The sequence below is a fragment of the Canis lupus genome, chromosome 34, assembly GCF_003254725.2.
Source record: "Canis lupus dingo isolate Sandy chromosome 34, ASM325472v2, whole genome shotgun sequence".
NCBI classification, from domain to species: Eukaryota; Metazoa; Chordata; class Mammalia; order Carnivora; family Canidae; genus Canis; species Canis lupus.
The window spans coordinates 22,576,756-22,596,406 of NC_064276.1; the positions used below are offsets into that span (position 1 = coordinate 22,576,756).

General features: G+C 39.1%; 1 protein-coding gene across 6 annotated transcripts in view; it reads left to right on the plus strand.

The window, feature by feature from the left end:
• LOC112645830 (interleukin 1 receptor accessory protein) overlaps positions 1-19,651 on the plus strand; it is a 128,178-nt gene that overhangs the window by 57,599 nt on the left and 50,928 nt on the right. The window contains exon 1 of one of the 6 annotated variants that reach the window (XM_025425355.3): positions 17,873-17,959. The exons of the other annotated variants lie outside the window; for them this stretch is intronic. Within the exon in view, the coding sequence (XP_025281140.1) occupies positions 17,917-17,959 (43 nt within the window). The 5' untranslated portion in view covers positions 17,873-17,916. Of the gene's footprint in view, positions 1-17,872; positions 17,960-19,651 lie in introns of those variants that run through there. 6 annotated transcript variants of the gene reach the window in all.

The following is a 19,651-nucleotide window of genomic DNA, read 5'->3' on the forward strand; positions in this document are numbered from 1 at the left end:
CTATGAAGATTATCAGTAGGGACATTACACTGATGGAAAGTAACAGGACTGGTACTCCCTTTCTTAGGTGGTTAGGGAACATCCAATTGAGCAGATGACATTCTCCTGAGAATTGAAGGATGAAAAAGAACCATTATGCAAAGCAAAGAGAAAGCAGTGGGATGGTATCTGTGAAGACCCTGAGCTCTGAGGATCATGATGCCAGTGTTGCTGCAGTTACAAAGCTAGGAAGAAAGGGACATGAGCAGAGGAGGAAAGGGGAGGCAGGATCCAGTGCATATAAAGGGGTTTGTGACATTTTCCTTGGCTGTGACAAAAAGTCATTGAAAGGATTTGAGCTGGTCCCTGACATTATCTAGTTTTTGCATGTTCATGCTAGCTTCTATGTGAGAAATAGATTGGAGAAGATTTCAGTTTCTCTCAGTATGGTGGACAAGGTCTCCTAAAGAACCCTTATGCTGTAAATGCCTCATTTAAAAATAAATGTTTTTTAAATTGAATTGCTGAGTTGGTAAGAAATCCTCAGAGGACAAAATTGAAGTGAAACCGGGAATCCAGAAAAGAAAGGAAGCCAGCTCTGCAGCTGGCAGCTGCCCAAGGTAGCATCCAGAGTTAGTGGAAAAGATATATTTAAATGCTAGAACATTTGGATAATTTCCTTAAAAATAAAGTTACATTCTTACATTTTTCCTACCCCAAACAAATCTCAGTTGAAAGAAATATTTAAATGTGAAAAACAAGTGAAATCCTAAAAGTACTAGAAGAAAATATATGCAGACTTTTTCATAATGTTGAAGTAGAGAATGACTTTCCAGGTAGATCATCAAAGGTGGGGGCCAGTAAAGGTTTGACATGTTTGACTACATAAAGATTGACAAAATTAGTGTAGCATTAAAATATTATAAGTTAAAGGATGAATGGAAAATTGGAAAATATAGGATATAGCAAAGGGTTAATGTCATTAAGGAGCTTTTGAACACACACCAAAAAAACCTTCCAATACGAAGTAGACTCTATGAAAAATGAGCAAAGATTTTTAACTTGAAGTTCAGGCAGTTCAAAAAACGTAAAAGTAAATTGATCATCGTAAAAAGAAGCTCAGGATCATGAATAAGAAGATAGATGGAATTAAAACAACAATTAGATAGCATTTTTCACTCATTACCTTGACAGTGGTTAAAGAAAACAAATCCTACCTGGCACTGGTCAGGATGTGGGGAGGTAACAACCAGATGTGTTGTTTGTACGCCCTGTGGGCAAGAGTGCACTTGGAACAGGCATTGTGGAGGATACTGTGGCTATTTGTTCTAGAAACACCAAAGTGCCTCTCTTTGGCCTTGTAATGAGACTTCTACACATATATCCTATGGAAATAAGCAGCGAAGTGCATCAAGATGTATTCACAACTTTATTTTTCATACAGTTGTTAAAGTAGGTAATATTGGAAACACTATAAAATATCCATTGGTAGAGGATACGTCAATAATTTGTTATATCAATAACATGGGAATACGGTTGTGACAGTAAAAGTATAATTTTGTATTTATCGATATGGAAGTTAGTTTATAACAGATTATCTCTGTTTAAAAACAGGTACCATACAGCAGGAGTAGTCTGCAAACTTTAAAAACTGTGGCACTTGTTTCCTGGAGCAGGGTCATACCAGCTGGCTCATGAGAGCCACTTGTTCAGTTTTTAGGAATTTTGTGAACCCTTTTGTAAATTGTTGTAGTTTGAAATTGACCTTGATGAAGTGTATTTGCCCCATGGCAGTTGATAAGCAGACTGTACAAAGCAGGTCCCTCCCACCCCCCAGAAGGTTTATCTACACACAACCATGCGCATATGTATATATATATATGTGTGCATATATGTAGCAAACCTTTGGGAGAAAATACCCAAGGCTTATCAGTGATTATCTTTAAAAGATGGAATTTTGTTTGAATTTATTTGCACCCTCTTAAAATAATCTTATGTATTATTTGAATATATTACAATCTGATTATATTTATAATTAGAAACAAAGAGTAACTTAATTTTTAGAAGGAAGAACAAAGGCCTAAACCATTGGAGTTCTCAGGATGGTGAATAAGGAACAATTGCAAGATACTGTTGGTAAATTAGCGCTTTGTTTCTACCTGTAAATTGGGTTGTTAATAACCTCACCAGCACAGTGATGATTTCAATGTTCATGAAATGACCTTGGTAGGCTACTAAGTTTGGAGATTGGTAAGGGAAAAGAGATATTACTGTTGAATTTCTGCATCATAATGACGGCTGATATTTATGCTAGGTATGGAATTTCAAGACAGTAAACATTTGGGATGCCTGGGTGGCTCAGTGGTTGAACGTCTGCCTTTGGCTCAGGGCATGGTCCCGGGGTCCTAGGATCCGGTCCCACATCGGGCTCTCCACAGGGAGCCTGCTTTTCCCTCTGCCAATGTTTCTGCCTCTCTCTTTGCGTCTCTAGTCAATAAATAAATAAATGAAAATCTTTTTAAAAAAAGAAAACAAACATTTAAAAGCACCCAAACTGGAAGTTGAAATCATTGACGCCCCACTTCTTTGCTTCAAAGTTTGCTTATGCTAGATAATCTCCCAAAATATCTATATACACTAATTCTTGTCTAGTTCATCAGCTCATTTAAACATTTCTGTTGATTACAGGCAGTTTTCTGTTTCTGTTTTTTTTTTTAAGATATCAGTACTACTGAGTATACTCAGCCTCGTGTCAATATTTCAACACCTGTGGACATGATTATACATGTGTTAAACAAATGAGTATGGCTTCCTCCACCTATCAGCTTTCTTCATTTCTCCATGCAATGAACACATGTAGTTCCAGGCTTACAGTATGTACCAGATACAGTTCACATTATCACTGTATCAACTAAGCATTATAGTGGTGAATGCAATTTATATTATAGTGTTTTATAGTTTCAAAATGCTTGCATTATTGATCATCAGAATAGCAATAAAGTGTATCGTATTTCTGTTTCACAGGTAAGGAACAGAGACTTGGAGAAGTTAGGAGACTTAGCTATGGAGCCATGCAGACAGTGACAGAGGAGCCAGTACTCTCCAGCCTTTGTCTTCTAGTCCCAAACCCACTATTCTTTTCCCTAGGAGACATAGGGTTTCCAAACCCTTTCACTACTAAGGCCATCATTTATTTTATATTTTTTCTAAAGACTCCACTTGTTGAGAGCAACAGAAACCAGTCATATTTATTTTTTGTCATAAATAAAAAAAATAAATAAAATAAAAAAAAAAAAGAGAAATCAGTCATGTTAGCCTGGCCATCACTACATCCTAAGCCTAAGTTAAGAACATATTCATCACCCAAGGAAGAAAACGTATCCATTAGCTGCCAATCCCCATCCCTTCTCCCAATTACTTCAGCCTCAGGCAACCACTAGGCTCCTTTCTATTCTCTATAGATTTGCCTACTCTGGGCATTTCATAGAAATGGAATTATATTGTATGTGGATTTTTAAAAAACATTTTATTAATTTATTCATGAGAGACACAGAAAGAGAGAGAGGCAGAGACACAGGCAGAGGGAGAAGCAGACTCCCTGTGGGGAGCCTAATACGGGACTAGATCCGATCCCAGGATCATGACCTGAGCTGAAGGCAGGCACTTAACCTCTGAGCCACCCAGGCGTCCATGTATGTGGATTTTTGTAACTGGCTTAGCATAATGTTTTCACTTAAGTTTTCAACATACATCCATGTTGTAGTGTGTAGTAGTACTTCATTATTTTTTATTGATAAATAACATTCCATTGTGTATCCATTCATCACTGATGGACATTTAGATTGTTTTCATTTTTAGTGTTATTATAAATAATGCTGTGGACATTTGTGTACACGTTTTTGTATGGGCATGTGTTTTCATTTCTCTTGTGTATATACCTAGAAGGAGAATTGCTGAGTCATATGGTAATTCTATGTTTAACATTTTGAAATACTGCCAAACTATCTAACATTGTAAAAGCCTTTTTGAAGTTTTGAATAGCAGATGTGTCTCAGGTTGGGTGCAATAGTACAGCCACCATTAGAATGGCTCCTTAAGATAAAATGCATTACCTCAAAAACATCATGGTGAATTCAGAGGTCTTCCTAAGACTCAGCCCATTAGTCTCTTATCCAGGAGAGGAGCGGCTGAGTATTTTCTTTTTTGTCAGTGTAATGAATTTAAATTTTATTGTTATGGGAGCTCAGAAAATGTCCTGGGTCTGAAAATGCCCTGAATAATTCACAACATATAATGCAGAGAAAAAAATTCTGGACTCAAGTCAAATCTTGGCTTCATGTGATTCTCTGTCCTTATCTATAAAATGAAGATGATAATATCACAAAGTTGTTATGGAGATACAGTGAGATAACATACTTCAAAGGTTTTCTGTAATCAGCAAAAGCAAGTAAGTAAGCAGAAACTCAGTTGATGAATGTTAAAACTGACACTATGCACTTGACACTTGGTGTAGGGATAGGCACCAATTAGTTCTCTGTATTAGATTAGGATTGAGATTTTTGCATTCAAAGCTGGGTGTTGGCCCACAAGAATACACATTTCCAAATGTAATTAAACTCTTGCCCAGAAGGGTTTTCATTTTTTCCAGATGTTTATTTACTTATCAACCTTCCAAGAATTCAAAGGCAAGTAGTAGCATATTCTTCAAAACCAATTGCTTCACAATTAGTCTAAGCTCCCATGATTCTCTGCCACTCATTTTGACTTTGATGACTGTAAATCAGTTGAGATTTGTATTGTTCAATATAATTGCAAAGAAAATGTATTTATTCATTATTTTGAGCAGGGATTTATTGAGATATTTTGATGAGCCAGGCACTTGCTAAGCATTAGGATATAATGGTGAACAAAATCAGTCCTGTTCCTATCTTTATACTATTTACAATATCCTGTATCTCAATCTAAATGTCTTAGGGTCTCTGTTAATTGACTATACCCCGTGGATGGCACCACCATCACAGTGCTTGCTTTAAAAATTAAGAATAATAGGGGATCCCTGGGTGGCGCAGCGGTTTGGCGCCTGCCTTTGGCCCAGGGCGCGATCCTGGAGACCCGGGATTGAATCCCACGTCAGGCTCCCGGTGCATGGAGCCTGCTTCTCCCTCTGCCTGTGTCTCTGCCTCTCTCTCTCTCTCTCTCTCTCTGATTATCATAAATAAATAAAAATTAAAAAAAATAAAAATTAAGAATAATAATCTCTAGTTTCTTTTCAGAATAAAGTAGAGATTGGATTTGGACTTCAAAAAATATAAATAAGAAATAACACAAGGAACATAAAGTAGCTTGATATTGTGATTTAGTTCTGTTGCTACTTTACAGGGTGACCTTGGATAAGTTACTTAACCTTCCTGAATCTTGTTTCCTCATCTGTAAAATTGTCTAGTTCCTTCTGAGCCTAGCCCTCTAAGGTTCCATAATTGATACTTAAATTTGAGGTTCAAGAGCCTCTGAACAAATTCTTTTTTCTTTCTTTCTTTCTTCTTCTTTCTTTTTCTTTCTTTCTTTCTTTCTTTCTTTCTTTCTTTCTTTCTTCTTTCTTTTCTTTCTTTCTTTCTTCTTTCTTTCTTTCTTCTTTCTTTCTTCTTTTCTTTCTTTCTTTCTTCTTTCTTCTTTCTTCTTTCTTTCTTCTCCTTCTTTCCTTCCTTTCTTCCTTTTTCCCTTTTTCTTTTTTCTTTTTTTTTGCACTTCTCATCAGTCCATTTTAGCTTTTCTTTTATGTAGCTTTGTCCACTTCTCTCTAAGTATCATCTTCATCCAAGCCTTGACTTTTCTGCAGTTGCTTTCAAACTGTCTGTTCCTTCTCCACTCTTGCTCCCTATAACCTCTTTGTGTTCCATTTTCTTGAACCTGGCAATGAAGTCTCCTGAGATACTTTCAGACATTCACATAGAGTGTTGCCTTTCTACTTCAAAGGCCATCACACAGTCAACTCTCAACTTTGTCCCTCACATTCTACAGCACTCAGTGCAAAAGTCAGTTCATCAGAGAGATATATATCTCCCTGTTATATATTCTTTCATATTACCCTGTACTTCTTTTTCATTGTACCTGTTACAATAGCATCTAAGTTATCAATTTGTAATTATTTACTTAATGACTTAGTCAATTAGTTATTTAATTTCTGTCATCTTTCCTGGAATGAAAGCTCCACTGGGACAGGCACAGTTGTATTCACCTCTATATCTTTAGTGCCTTGCAGAAGACTTTGCACTTACTAGGTGCTCAGTTAAATACCCAGGGAGTGAATGAATAGATGTAATAATTGGCTAAAATGTCAGTCTTTACATCAGCTATGATATTATTTGTTGTGGGTGAACATGATGTGGAGAACTCCCAGGTATGTCCAGGAGTTCTGAGGAAGTGTAGACTTTTATCTGTACGCAGTTACTGGTCTCTGCTTTTACACTGAGCTACCTCATTGTACCCAATCTGAAACAAATATCCACCACACTGTATGCTGGGACACTGTGCTGGGTAATCAGGATCCAAGCACTATCTTTAAGCTCACAATCTAGCAGGAGATGAGCCATAACTTCAAATAACAGTTATGAAAGATAGGAAGTAGTGTTGCAAGAGAAAGCCAGTCATATCTAGAGCAGTAGTGATAGAGTTGGGTCTTGGAGGATTTATGTGATTCGACTCCTTGGAAATGGTTGGGTGAAGGCAGTGCAGAATAAGTCCGTAACCAAATGCTTACCCCCTCCCACCCCCACCCAGACATTGCAAGTAAAGCCAATCTCTGCTCAAGAGGCTGGAATTATTTAGATCCATTTTTTATTCTACACAACTCTTAGCTCTTTAGAATTTATTTTTTAAATTTACTCTTTTAATTTACATATGGTATAATTCAGTTTTTGGTGTATGGAGCCTCTGAATTTGGGCAAATGCTTACAGCTGCATAAAACTGCTGTACTTGAGATATACAAAAGTTCCCAAATTTCTCTCATGCTTCTACTGAACAGTCAACCTTCCCAAACTCCAAGCCCCTCCCAATCACTGATCTTTCTTATGTTCCTACAATCATGCCTTATCCAGAATGTCATTTAGATGGAATCATACGGTACTGGAGTTCTTTCACTTAGCATAATGTATTTGAGATGTGTTCATATTATCTAGTGTATCAGAAGTTCATTTCTGGTCACTGAGTGGTATTCCGTTGTATAGATATATCACAGTTTGTTTATTCATTCACTAGCTAAAGTTCGTTTGGCTGCTTTAAAGTTTTGTCAATTATGATTAAGTCTGCTATAAACATCTGTGTATAGGCCTTTTATGCCTGGACATGAGTTTTCATTTCTCTTGGGTAAATACCTAGAACTAATATTGGTAGGTCGTACTGTTAGTGGATGTTTAACTTAATACGAAAATGTTAAGCTGTTTTGCAAAGTGCTTGTATTTCATTGTGCATTCCCATCAGCAATGAGTGAGAGTTTCAGCTGCTGTGTATCCTCGCCACAACATGATATTTTCCATTTTTAAAATATTAACCATTCTAGTAAGTATGGAATGGTATTTTGTGTAATTTTTAATTTGCAACTAATGATTTGGGATATGTTTTTATAGGCTTATTTGATCTCTGTATATCTTCTTTGATAAAATATTTATTGAAATCTTTTGTCCCTTTTCAAATTATCTTCTTTTTGAAGGAGAAGATATTTATTTTTATTTAACCTGGGTATAAGTCCTTTATCAGATATGTAATTTAAAAATACTTTCTTCTCATTTGCGGCTTATCTTTGCTAACCTTTAATTTTTCAAGTAGTTTAAAAATCCTGTTCCCAGAGCCATCATCAGATCTACCACTATTCTCTTCTCTGCTCAGAATGTTTACAGAGTTTTTTGACTTTTTTGGGCACAATGGGGCCATAATGATGAAAAGGACAATTGTCCTGTTAATAAGAAGTCCTAGGTAGTTGGAAGGAGAATCCAGGCATTGAAACATCTGTAACTGTGGATCGGTGTTCTGTGTGCCATAATGGATGTATACATAGTATGCTGCACTACAGAGCACTGGCATTCATTGAAGTTTCTGGTTATTAAAATACTTTGAGGATAGGCTCAAGAGAGAAACAATAAAGGTTCTGGATAATTAAATTTTGGAAACTCTAATAAAGTGGCTGACCCCCTCTATAACCCCATGTATTATCAGTGTTGATGATGGGGGTTGGGAGATGGAGAGGGAACAGCAATGTCTTTCTCACCTTGATAAATCACAGTCCTCAACTCACTCCAGCAACTGTAGAGCCAAAGGACCCCCGTGGAAGTGATCAGCTTCACTGCCTCCCTACTCCCTCCTGCCCAGGTTGCTGTAATGGTCTCTTTTGTCTTCATTTGTGGTTTGTACAAGTAAAGGCAGAGATAACAAGTAGATAGAGAAATTCCATTCTCAACTCATGTGGAATTGCACACGTGTATGACCCATCAGACAGCCTCAGGGTACAAATATATTTACCAATCCGTCTTTATCTCTGCCCTAGTTGTAATTAATATGTGTCCCTTCATTCTTCCAGGACCACCAGTGATTCCCGATTGCCACCAAGATAAAGTATGAACCCTTCCCCGAATATTAACCCTAGTGTCCCACTCTTAGGCTCTGCTCTGACATCACACACCCTGTAATCCAGCCCCAGCTGACTGACGGGTTCCTCACAGCCCCCGCACACTCTGTGCCTTTGCCAACCTTGTTCTATCAGCCTGGTTCTATCCCTTGTATCTGTCAGCACACATTCTTTTCATTTTTCAGGCTTAATTCAGATGCCACCTCTTCTGTGAAGATTTCCTTGAACTTCCCACCTCTCATAGTCTGAAATAAGAACTCCTTCCGGCCTCTTGTGACATGCTACATCTTTTTTCTTTTTAACATTTACTTTATTTTGTTTGCATTGTGAATGTCTGTGCGCCCTCTCTAGATGGTGAGATCTTTGAGATGGGAGACCACGTCTTCCTTGTCTCTTGTCCTTCCCATGGAAACCGCACAGTATACACTGTTGTGTGTAGTAGGTTCTCACAGAGGATTGATTGATTGAAGGACACACCATAACCCACAGGTCACCTTTCTTTGTGACCCAGACAGAAGAGATGTCTGAGTGGCTGATCGTTGTAACTGGAGGTGACGGGGTCATCTTATGTGTTCTAAGCAACTGTAGTTTTGTTTCCCTACTGGTGGTGATTAGGCTCTCCTGTCGAGGATAAGAAAAGGATGATTTGATTTTGAGTAATAAGCAATGCAGCTCTAATTGGGTACCTTAAATGCTTTCATATTTCTGCTTAAGGTGATTTTCTACCAGCGTGAAATGTTCTCCTTCGCAGACAGTTGATGGAGGAGCTGAGTCATGCCTGACTATACTTAATAAGACAGAGGCAGCTAATGCCTGAGGGAGCTGCCTTCGAGGACAAGCTGACATTTTTGACTTCTCTGCTTTTTGAAAGTGGGTGTTGTGAGGGAAAGTTGAGTGTTGAAGATAGCTTCAGAGCCTCCATTGGAAACATGACTAGATAATGACACTCTAATTCAGACAGATGTGATCTGCCCCATTGCCTCTTGGCTGTGACATGTGCCTTCTGATGCTGGGAACTGCTAATCAAGGATTTTATGCTCCTCATTAAAGAGACCCAGTTTGTTCCACTTTATATTAACTAGTGCCCACCCACCGCAACTCCAGTGTTTTCCCTGAAAAACTGCCTTGATTTTACAATTTTAAGATTCAGGCTAGGAAACATTCCTGAAATTCACTATTATTATAAGCCCATTATCCTGTAGAGATTAGAGATCATTGTTTTTTTTACCTTCTTACATATTATACATGAAAATTCTGGGCACAAGAAAAGAGAAATTACTTGGTTACAGTCAGGGTTAAATTTTAGACTCTGGAATGAGGCAGACCTGTGTGAGAATCCTCTCTCACATACTTCCTATGGTTAAAAGATAAACTTAGACATATTAAAAATGTTGAATTTATTTGAGCAAATATCAATTTGAAAAAGGCAGCACCAAACTGGAAGTGGTTGAGAGCACTCCACCAACAGGAACTGGGGGCAAGACTTTTATAGAGAAGAGGCAGGAGCAAAGCAAGAAAATTGTTCGGTTGACTACAGCTGAAGCAGTTGCATTAGCTGAGAAAGTCTAGTTGACTGTGATCAATTTCCTGGTGTTTTGATTTTTTGACCTTGAGGCATTATAGGCTTAGACTTTGGTTTGCTTAGGTAGTCTGCTAAGGCATTAAAACCACCTCAGTCTAATGGTCTCCTTGTTTAATTAATTTAACTCTGTGTAGTCATGTAGATATTCTTTCTCTTACCTAAGACTCACAATCCTCATTTATTAAATGGGGACAATAATAAAACTATCTGAAAGAGTGGTTATGAGAATTGAAAGAGATCATAAAAATATATTACTTAATACCTGGCATATAGGAAGCATTGCCTATTAGGTGGTGGGTGTGGTACTACTACTACTAATGGTGGTCACACTGACAGACGTAGAACAAGAATTTAGGTCTCCTGACCCTATCTTATTATTCTCTATGGAGGATACTGCAAAATGTACCTCAGGAACTATAGTTAGTGTCAGGGAGGTTTAAAGAGATCTTTCTGAAATTGCATCCCTATATTCAAAGAGAAGCTCAGTAGCTAGTTTGGTATAAGACAGAAGGAAAGAACATGGTTTGAGACATTTGTTAGCATAAAGAATCAATGTAAGTGGGAAGAATTGAGGGAAGAGATTATATATAAGGTTTCTAAACTGGAAACCAAAGGACTAAGCATCATACCAGAGAGCCTAAGAGGGTTAATGAAGAAAGGACTGACTCTGGGAGGGTTACTGGTTCTGGATTCAGAGAGCTCTGCTGCCCACTAGCACCATGACTTTCTCAAATCATTCCTGAGCCTCTCTTTCCAAACTCCAAAATGGAGGCAACAATGCCTCCTTCTGTGATCAAAGAATATAATGTGTCTAAAACTGCCAGGTAAAATATAAATTATTGTGGGTTCTGTTAACAGTTATGGATTTGTGGTGTGCCTTGATGGCTCAGTCATTAAACGTCTGCCTTCAGCTCAGGTCATGATCCCAGGGTCCTGGGGTCGAGCTCCATGTTGGGCTCCTTGCTTAGCATAGAGCTTGCTTCTCCTTCCCTCTGCTACTCCCCCTATTTGTGTTCTCTCTCTCTTTCTCTCTCTCTGTTTAAATAAATAAAATCTTAAAAAAACAGTTATGGATTTGTAATCTTGGATGGGATATCATAGAGTGAAGAAGGCAATGATTTTTAAGTGATGAGTTTGGAACATTTTCTTGCCTCTCAGAGTATGGAAACAATAAGCTGCGTTTCTTATCAGCCACCTTAATTCTCAATTTCTCCAAAAGGCAGGGAACTATAGCATTGGGAGGCTGAAAATGCCTAGAGATGAACATTCTGGACTGAACAGTTTTGCCTTGGGATTTATACCTGAATAAACATGTACTTTCAGAGATATATAGACCTGGACAGCTTTACTTGTACCATGAAGCTCCTAAAAGCCATTGTGCATTGTGGCAGTGACAGTAGACCCCTTTCCTGATTTTGAACCAATTTCTCTTACTGTCATTTTTCTACTTTCTAGTAATTGTTTTGCTTTTTTTTTTTTTTCCAATGGCAGACCAGTGGTGTATGGCGCCTGTGGGCAAGTATGGAGAGGGAACATGTGTGTCAGAGGAAAGAGGGCTAACAATTGGAAGGATAGTATAGAAGCCATTCTACATTTTGATTTCCTTAAACTGCTTTTACTCCATATGTGAAAAGTTTCTTCTCCTGTTTTGCTTCCTAAACTGTAAGAGCTCTGGAGTTCAGAAAAGTTCATCTGAGGTTTCCCCTTTCTCTTCAACACTAAATATAGTAGAAGCAAATGTCTTTAACTTTAAGATTATAGTGAGTTGATTGTGTATTAATTGTACTTAAAAACAAACAAATTGAATGTAAATATAGGTATAAAAATTCAACCTCTGGGGCACCTGAATGTCTCAGTGGTTAAGCATCTGTCTTTGGCTCAGGCTGTGATCCTAGGATCCTGGGATCGAGTCCCACATGGGGCTCACCACAGGGAGTCTGCTTCTCCCTCTGCCTATGTCTGCCTCTGTGTGTGTGTGTGTGTGTGTGTGTGTGTGTGTGTCTCATGAATAAATAAACAAAATCTTTTTAAAAATTAAAAATTAAAAAATTAAAATTCAACCTGTGACATACTGGGGGAAAAGAGAAGCGGACTGATGTGAGTGCAGTGAAACTCTCTTTCATAGTTGGTTGTACAGACAAAAAGTTACATGTGACACAGGGCAAATAACTAGGAACCAAGAAGGTTTCATCCCACCTCTGCTGCTTTCCCTCAGGCTCTCCTTCACCCCTCTGGGCTCAGAGTCTAATCTGTATGATGTGTCATGTTGCTGGGTGATTCAGAAGGCCTCCTTCCAGTTCCAATGTGTAGCAGTTTTCTAAGGTACAAAGTGTACTATAGGACACTTAAATATTTAGAAATGGGAACCATGGTCATATCTTGGCCTTTGTCTTCCCAGGACCTGTTCCTCCCCTTAGGAACTGACACTGTTCGTTAGCTGAGTTGCCACTGAAAACCCAGCCACTCAGAACTCCTCCCTTGTGGATTCTTCATCGTTCACGGCCAGACATCTCCCCAAACCCCATTGCTTATGCTCTTGGCTTCTGATGTTTGCTTCACCTGATTTCCTCTCAGAATTTTTTGTCTTCTGCTTGTCACTACCAGCCCTCAAGAAAAATCTACATGCTTGACACATTATTAATATTGAATGAGACTGTACTGGCATTTCACAGGTGATGCTTCTCTTAAATGCAGTGGCAGGATTGTAGCCTGTGTCTCTTCCTGGCAAGTGATGAAGATCTCAAACGCCCTTTTACTCCAGGCAATTTTCCTGAGAATTGCTGGGGAGGTTGCTGGCAAGGCTCACAAGATGTGCTTTTCCTGTGGCTTTGTAGTTGTGTGTAGAATACGGCTGCAAGTCTTGAAGCAGAGGAACCGTATAGCTCCTAATTGAGTACATCCCTTCATGTCCTTTCACTGAACAAGCCTTCCTGAACCTCCAGTTGAGAAGTCAGATGTGGGGATGGAGGGTGCAAAGACCCATTGAGTACCTAGAGGGCTTTATATTTCCATCACGTGATTGAGGGGAAAAGTGATTGCGCTAGCTATCTTCACTAATTAAGTCAGTCCACACCTTCTGCATTTTAGGACTCAAATCTTAATTTTGTGATTTCTGTCCCTGTCTCTGGTAAAATGCAATTAAAACCCACAAACAAAAACACCTGAATGAATAAGAAATGAATAAGAATTCATTTTCCTTGCTGTTTATTTTTCTAGGTCTTAATTCCCTCATCAGTAAAAACATAATAGTTGTGGATAAAATTTATCAAGTTCATACTGTGCACTTGAGCATGTGGTATTTTAGTGTATGACTTTTATTTTTTACCCCTGCCAACACTTCTATGTGGTAGGAGCTTTCATTGGCTTTGTGTTTTATTATAAATTACATATTACACTTTAAGAAACAGGATCCTTCTTTCTGGGTGCCTAAAGTATGGTCCATATGACCACCTCCTTTGTTTTCAACCTCAAGGACAAGATCCACATATTAGCGTTTTTACCTGTAGAATGAGAGGGAGGAAGAGAATAACTGTGTGGCTTGATCACACAGAATGCATGCAAAGTTATCTTCTATGGTCCACTATTAATATTATTTGCTCCAGTATTCTGAGGTTTGGCTTTATTTATTTATTTATTTATTTTTTTTTTTTGCCTATTTGATCCTCTGCTTTGAAGAGGAATATAATACTGTACTATTCATATTCCCGATCCGACTGGGAGTGTTTCTGCAGATATGTATTTGGAATATATATTTTACCCAGATGATGTAGTAGAAAAGGACATGACATTTGGATTGAAAAGAAGTGATTCTGTACTTGCCACTCGTGAGCTCAATGTCATTTATCAAGTTAGCTCTCTGGGCTTAGTTGCCCTGTTTGTAAAATGAAAGGGTTGTTCTAAATATTTTTAAAATTGCCTCATAGTCTAATGCCCTTGAACACTGTTAGTGGTAAGCCCCCATAGGTTAAATGTTAACATTTTGGGGGGCACATTCAGTTTGAAATTGGCCATACTCAGTTTGAAATTAAGAAAGGAATGTTATATTAATAATAGTGAGGACCACTGAACAGCTCTCTGCTAAATACTTTAAAAGCACTGTCTCTAATCATCAAATCAGCCTTCTTGACACATGGGAACATTTAACTTACTTGCAAGCACTCACGTGGCTAGGAAGTGACAGGACAAGGATTTGAACTAGGATTGTCAGACTCCAGAGACTAGCTACTTTGTACCAACGGAAAGTCATTTCAGAATAGAAGAGACTTGGTTTGGTCCTCCCCATCTCTATCATAGATTGTTGGCCCATGTCATAGACCTGTTTTTATTTTCTTTTTTTTTTTTATTTATTTACTTATGATAGTCACAGAGAGAGAGAGAGGCAGAGACACAGGCAGAGGGAGAAGCAGGCTCCATGCACCGGGAGCCCGACGTGGGATTCGATCCTGGGTCTCCAGGATCGCGCCCTGGGCCAAAGGCAGGCGCTAAACCGCTGCGCCACCCAGGGATCCCGACCTGTTTTTATTTTTAGCTTCATTCACTCATCTGTGGTATGGGCTATTACGAGCTATTCTATTGCCAATGGACACTATGCCAGATCTAAGATCCGAATGTTCTGGGATTCTTTGATAACGTGTGGGATACCTTTACTTCCAATGCCAATGATCTGTTTTGTGAATGGAAATCTGAAGGCAGAGACCATGTTTTTCCCTACATTTTGTTTATAGCCGCTAGCACTCATAGGGCCCTGAATTAATATTATGTAATAATGAAAATAGGCAAAAGCTGCTTGATTATTATATGAGAATGGTAATTGGATCTTTACATCTTAATAATAGATTAGAAAAGATTTCTTGGTGGGGGGGCATTAAAAAACAACAACAACAACTAGCTAATGACTGCTTAGAGTTTCCCCAGTGTACTGTGCCACTCTTGACATAAGCCAGTTTATTTATTTTCACAACAGCCCTGCAAAGAAAATCATTCCCTTTAGCCGCATGATGATGCTCATTACAGTGAATTTTTTTAAAAGAAAATAATGGAACCATGGTACAGAGGTGGCACACCCAGAATCCACTTTTTAGCCTGCTAACCCCTGCTGCAACTTTGATGAGAGAAGCAGAGCCTTTTGTAGGTGGCTATTAGATGATGCTACTTCATGTTCTTCCTCATAGTGCACAGCAGCAGGAAGGGGGGGCTGTTGGACCCTTCTTGGACATTAACACACCATGATTAAGGGTCTTTTTATTGGAGCTTCGAAAACCAGTTGTGAACTGACTTCATGGAGACAAGAAAGAGCCTGCAGACCTTTCTTAGTTCCTCTCGATCTAGGGGCTGGAAAATTCTCTGGAGGCCCTGGGGTTTTTCCTCACATCCTCTGCCAGGAGGCAAACTTTTCATGGTACTCCTGTTCCCGAACTCAGAGAGGAATCTCCACATGACAGAGATTGCATGAAAACCCAACAGATCAGAGATCCAGGTGTACTGGCCCTGCAACGATAATTAGGCTCTGGAATATTCCAACTCTCAGACATCCTTTAGATAATTTGGTTTTGTAACTCTTAAGTATCGCCTACAACCATGTGTGTTTGGAACTTAAACGTCATAGATTTGGTTTTTGCATCAGTGAGAGTTCATTTTCCTTTTTTATCTCTTCCTTTTCATTATTTTATTTATTTTCCCATTTGCCTGGTTAATTATTTTCTCCATATATATTATATATATAATATATATATAATTTTTTATATATTTTTTTAAGCCGGCCAGACCCATCCCTTGTAATTGATAGCAAGTAGCAGTCTTTAGGACAGTGTGAAGATGAATGTCCAGTGCTGCAGAGAGGAGCAACACACAGTTGGAAATAAAACATGTTCTAGGAACGAACTCTAATGACACCTGCAAAATTGAAGCTGTTTCTTGTGGATCCCCCACTCTGGGCCCCCCGTCAACCAGCTTTCTGAATTTGGCATTCTTTCCTTATCTGGCAAATCTCATTATCTGCTCAGGGCTATTTCTTATTTCCTTCAAATTACTCAATCAGGAAAACTCCCTTTTTCGGTGGGAGTGAGGTATGTCTAATTATCTGGTCCAGGAAAACCATCTGCCGAGTTATTAGCCCTGTGTTGTTGAACAGCACAAGCGACGTGAGGATGTCTGATGGATGCTCACAGCCCTCCAACTCTTCCTCCCCCACCCCTAACTTCTTTCTCTTCTTTTGATAGCTTAGTTGACAACCACAGAATTTTGGAAACATTTTCCAGACTTTTGCTTGAGTAGCTCTCCCTTCAATAAAAATTATGTTTTAATGGTATATTTTTCTACTTATAGCATACTCTAGGAAATGTAGTTGGTAGATTTTTAAAAAAACTGGTTGTTTACTATAGAACATTGCTAGAAAAATAGCCTGGTATTTTAAATATTTTTCCATTGAAGGACAAGTAAAGAATATATGAGGACACCTGAATGGCTCAGAGGTTGAGTGTCTGCCTTTGGCTCAGGTAGTGACCCCGGGGTCCTGGGATCGAGTTCCGCATTAGGCTCCCTGCAGCGAACCTGCTTCTCCTTCTTCCTGTGTCTCTGCCTCTCTCTGTGTGTCTCTCATGAATGAATAAATATGATCTTTAAAAAAGAGAGAAAAGAATATATATTTTATTTATTTTTTTATAAATTTATTTTTTATTGGTGTTCAATTTTCCAACATATAGAATAACACCCAGTGCTCATCCCATCAAGTGCCCGCCTCAGTGCCCGTCACCAAGCACCCCCACCCCCCGCCCACCTCCCCTTCCACCCCCCCTAGTTCATTTCCCAGAGTTAGGAGTCTCTCATGTTCTGTCTCCCTTTCTGATATTTCCCACTCATTATATATATTTTAAATGTAAAGAATCAAAGAGACATAGACTTACAGGGTATAGATACCTCAAAAATTGTTCAACGACCTGCCAACTTTAACAGATGAAACAAGACATTGTTATCCTTTAGTATGATTTCCAGTTCTGAATAAGGAGACACAAAACAACAGTGGTTTAAACTAATACATAGCTAATGTTAATATGCTTAGGACGAAGCTGAGGATCTTGTTAAACTGTAGATTCTGATTCAGCTAATCTGGGTGGGGCAGATTTGCAGTTCTGACGAGCTCTCAGGAGGCTGATGGTGCTGGTGGCTTGGGGACCACACTCGGAGTAGCAAGGATATATAGAAGTTTATTTCTCATGTAAAATCTAGAGCTAGAGAATTCAGGCCTAGTAAGGCAGCACCTTATGTTACTCCTTTCACTTTGCCATTCCACCATTTGTTGGGTGTGGGCCCTGTTCTTATGGCCCATGATGTAGCATCCACGTTCCAAGTAGTAGGATGAGAGAAATGAGATGGTAGGAGGAGCATAGGAAACAAAGGAAGACACCAGCACCTCTCAAGAACAGTTTGTGGAATTTATTGCATGAAATTTCAAACACATGCCATTGGTCAGAACTTTGTCACCTGAGCACGTCCCATTGAGAGGAAAGCTTGGGAAAGGCAGCCTTTATTCTGAACGGCTATGTACCTGGAGGAAAATTCTCATACTTTTGAAGAAAGGGAGTGTGCAGACGTGCTAAATGGGACATGTCTAGCAGTCTCCTCCTAGGCAAGAAAATGGCATTCCACAGATTAATTGTGACTAATAGGTGTATAGAACTTCACAGTTGCTATAGTACTTTATGCTTTAGGCTCATTCATTTTTCATAACTACTCTGTAGTATGAGCTTGGATTTCTGGTTTGGGAAGCTGAGGTTCATAATGGGTGAGGGACTTAGCCTGACAACCCTCTTTCAAATTGCATGCTCCTCCTTCTTCCATCTTCCCCCTCCCTCATTCCTGATCCCTCTTACCGTGTTTTATGTGCTTCTTTGTTCCATTGACTTATCTTCTGGTATACTATCTATTTACTTGCTGTGTTAGCTATTTATTGTCAGCCTTCCTGTGTTAGAAGGTGAGCTCCACGAGACCTGTGCTTTGTTCACTAGCATATTCTGAGCATCTACTTTAGCACTTGCCACATGGCAGGGTACTCAATCTGTAGTTTTTAAATGAATCAACAAAGCCATAAGGTATCAAAGCCCGCCTTTGATCACCTCTGTTATCCTCCACGGTAATGCTCTGTGCTCGGTGCCACATGCCTCTTCTATCGGGGTTCCTGCTAATGTTTCAGGGTCTGGCACTCCTAGATCTTGCCTCAGATACTTGCCCACACTTACCTTGTTGACTTACTCTTTGTCATCATGCTGGTCATTCAACATTGCTCACACCTTGGATTCTCCCTGGATCACTGTCCCAGGCTGACGTTTCCTGGGAAGCCACGCATACCACTAGAAAAACAACATTAAGCAAAAACTATAAGAATGGATTATAAAACCAGCCTTTCCATTCTACTTAGCCTTTGCCCTCAGACCTAGATAAGATTACTTAGAATGTACTGATGGGGCAGTTTTTAAAATGCAATGAGTTACAGTTGAGGATAAAAAAGCATTGCTTTGATCACAATCTGATCTCAGGACTACCATTTCCATCCCTACCTAATGCAATGTAATATAATCATATAACTGCTATGCTCGTACTTAGAAGCTTATTATAATAGTTGATTCATTCCACCAGGTATTTTCACTTAGTCTTTGTTTTTTTTCAAGATTGTCAACTTCTTGACAAGCAAGGACCTATTCAGATTTATTATGCAATCTTAGCCTAATATGTACTGAGCTCCTTTCATTCTACTGGGCCCTTTAATCCTCATTCAACACTCTAAGGCAGGCATGTCATACATGCAGAAACTGAGTCTGAGAGGAGAAGCATTTTGTCCAAGGTGATACGTCAAATAAGGGGTCCGTGGCATATAGTTACATATGGGACGTAATTCTGCCTCAGGTCTTCCAATATTTAAATCTTTTTCCTCTTTCTTTTCTATACCTGAGCTCCCTGAGTTTTTATGTCTCCATGTCTCTCTATCCCAGCACCGGGCACAGTGCCTTGCTCACGGCAGGTTCTGAATGAATATTTAATACATACAAATATACGAATAGCTTTCCTGTGGGAAATATCTTGCTTTGAATGTGTGAGCGTAGATTTGGGACAAGCATCCTAGATCTATGTTCAGGCAGCTTTTATTTGTGCTACCACTCAGGCAAAAGTAAGTCAATTAATCTCTCTGTCTCCGTTTCCTGGCATGTAATGTGGGAATGGGCATGAAAGCCCAAGAGGGTGTTGTGAGATTAATTAGTTAAAATGTATACCCTGCTATATAAATGCTAATTGCTGTCAGGAGCGTGGGTTGGATTTTCCAGTGACTTGGCTTTGGGAGGCTGTGCACATTCCATTAGTCCTCTGTACCACCAAGCCTCAGCCTTAAGAAATCCTTTGGCTGAGGGAAATGATGATTTTGTGGCTCCGCATGTAGAGGGGCCAATTTAGAGAGGACTTCCACTGTGGAGTAAACTGGATA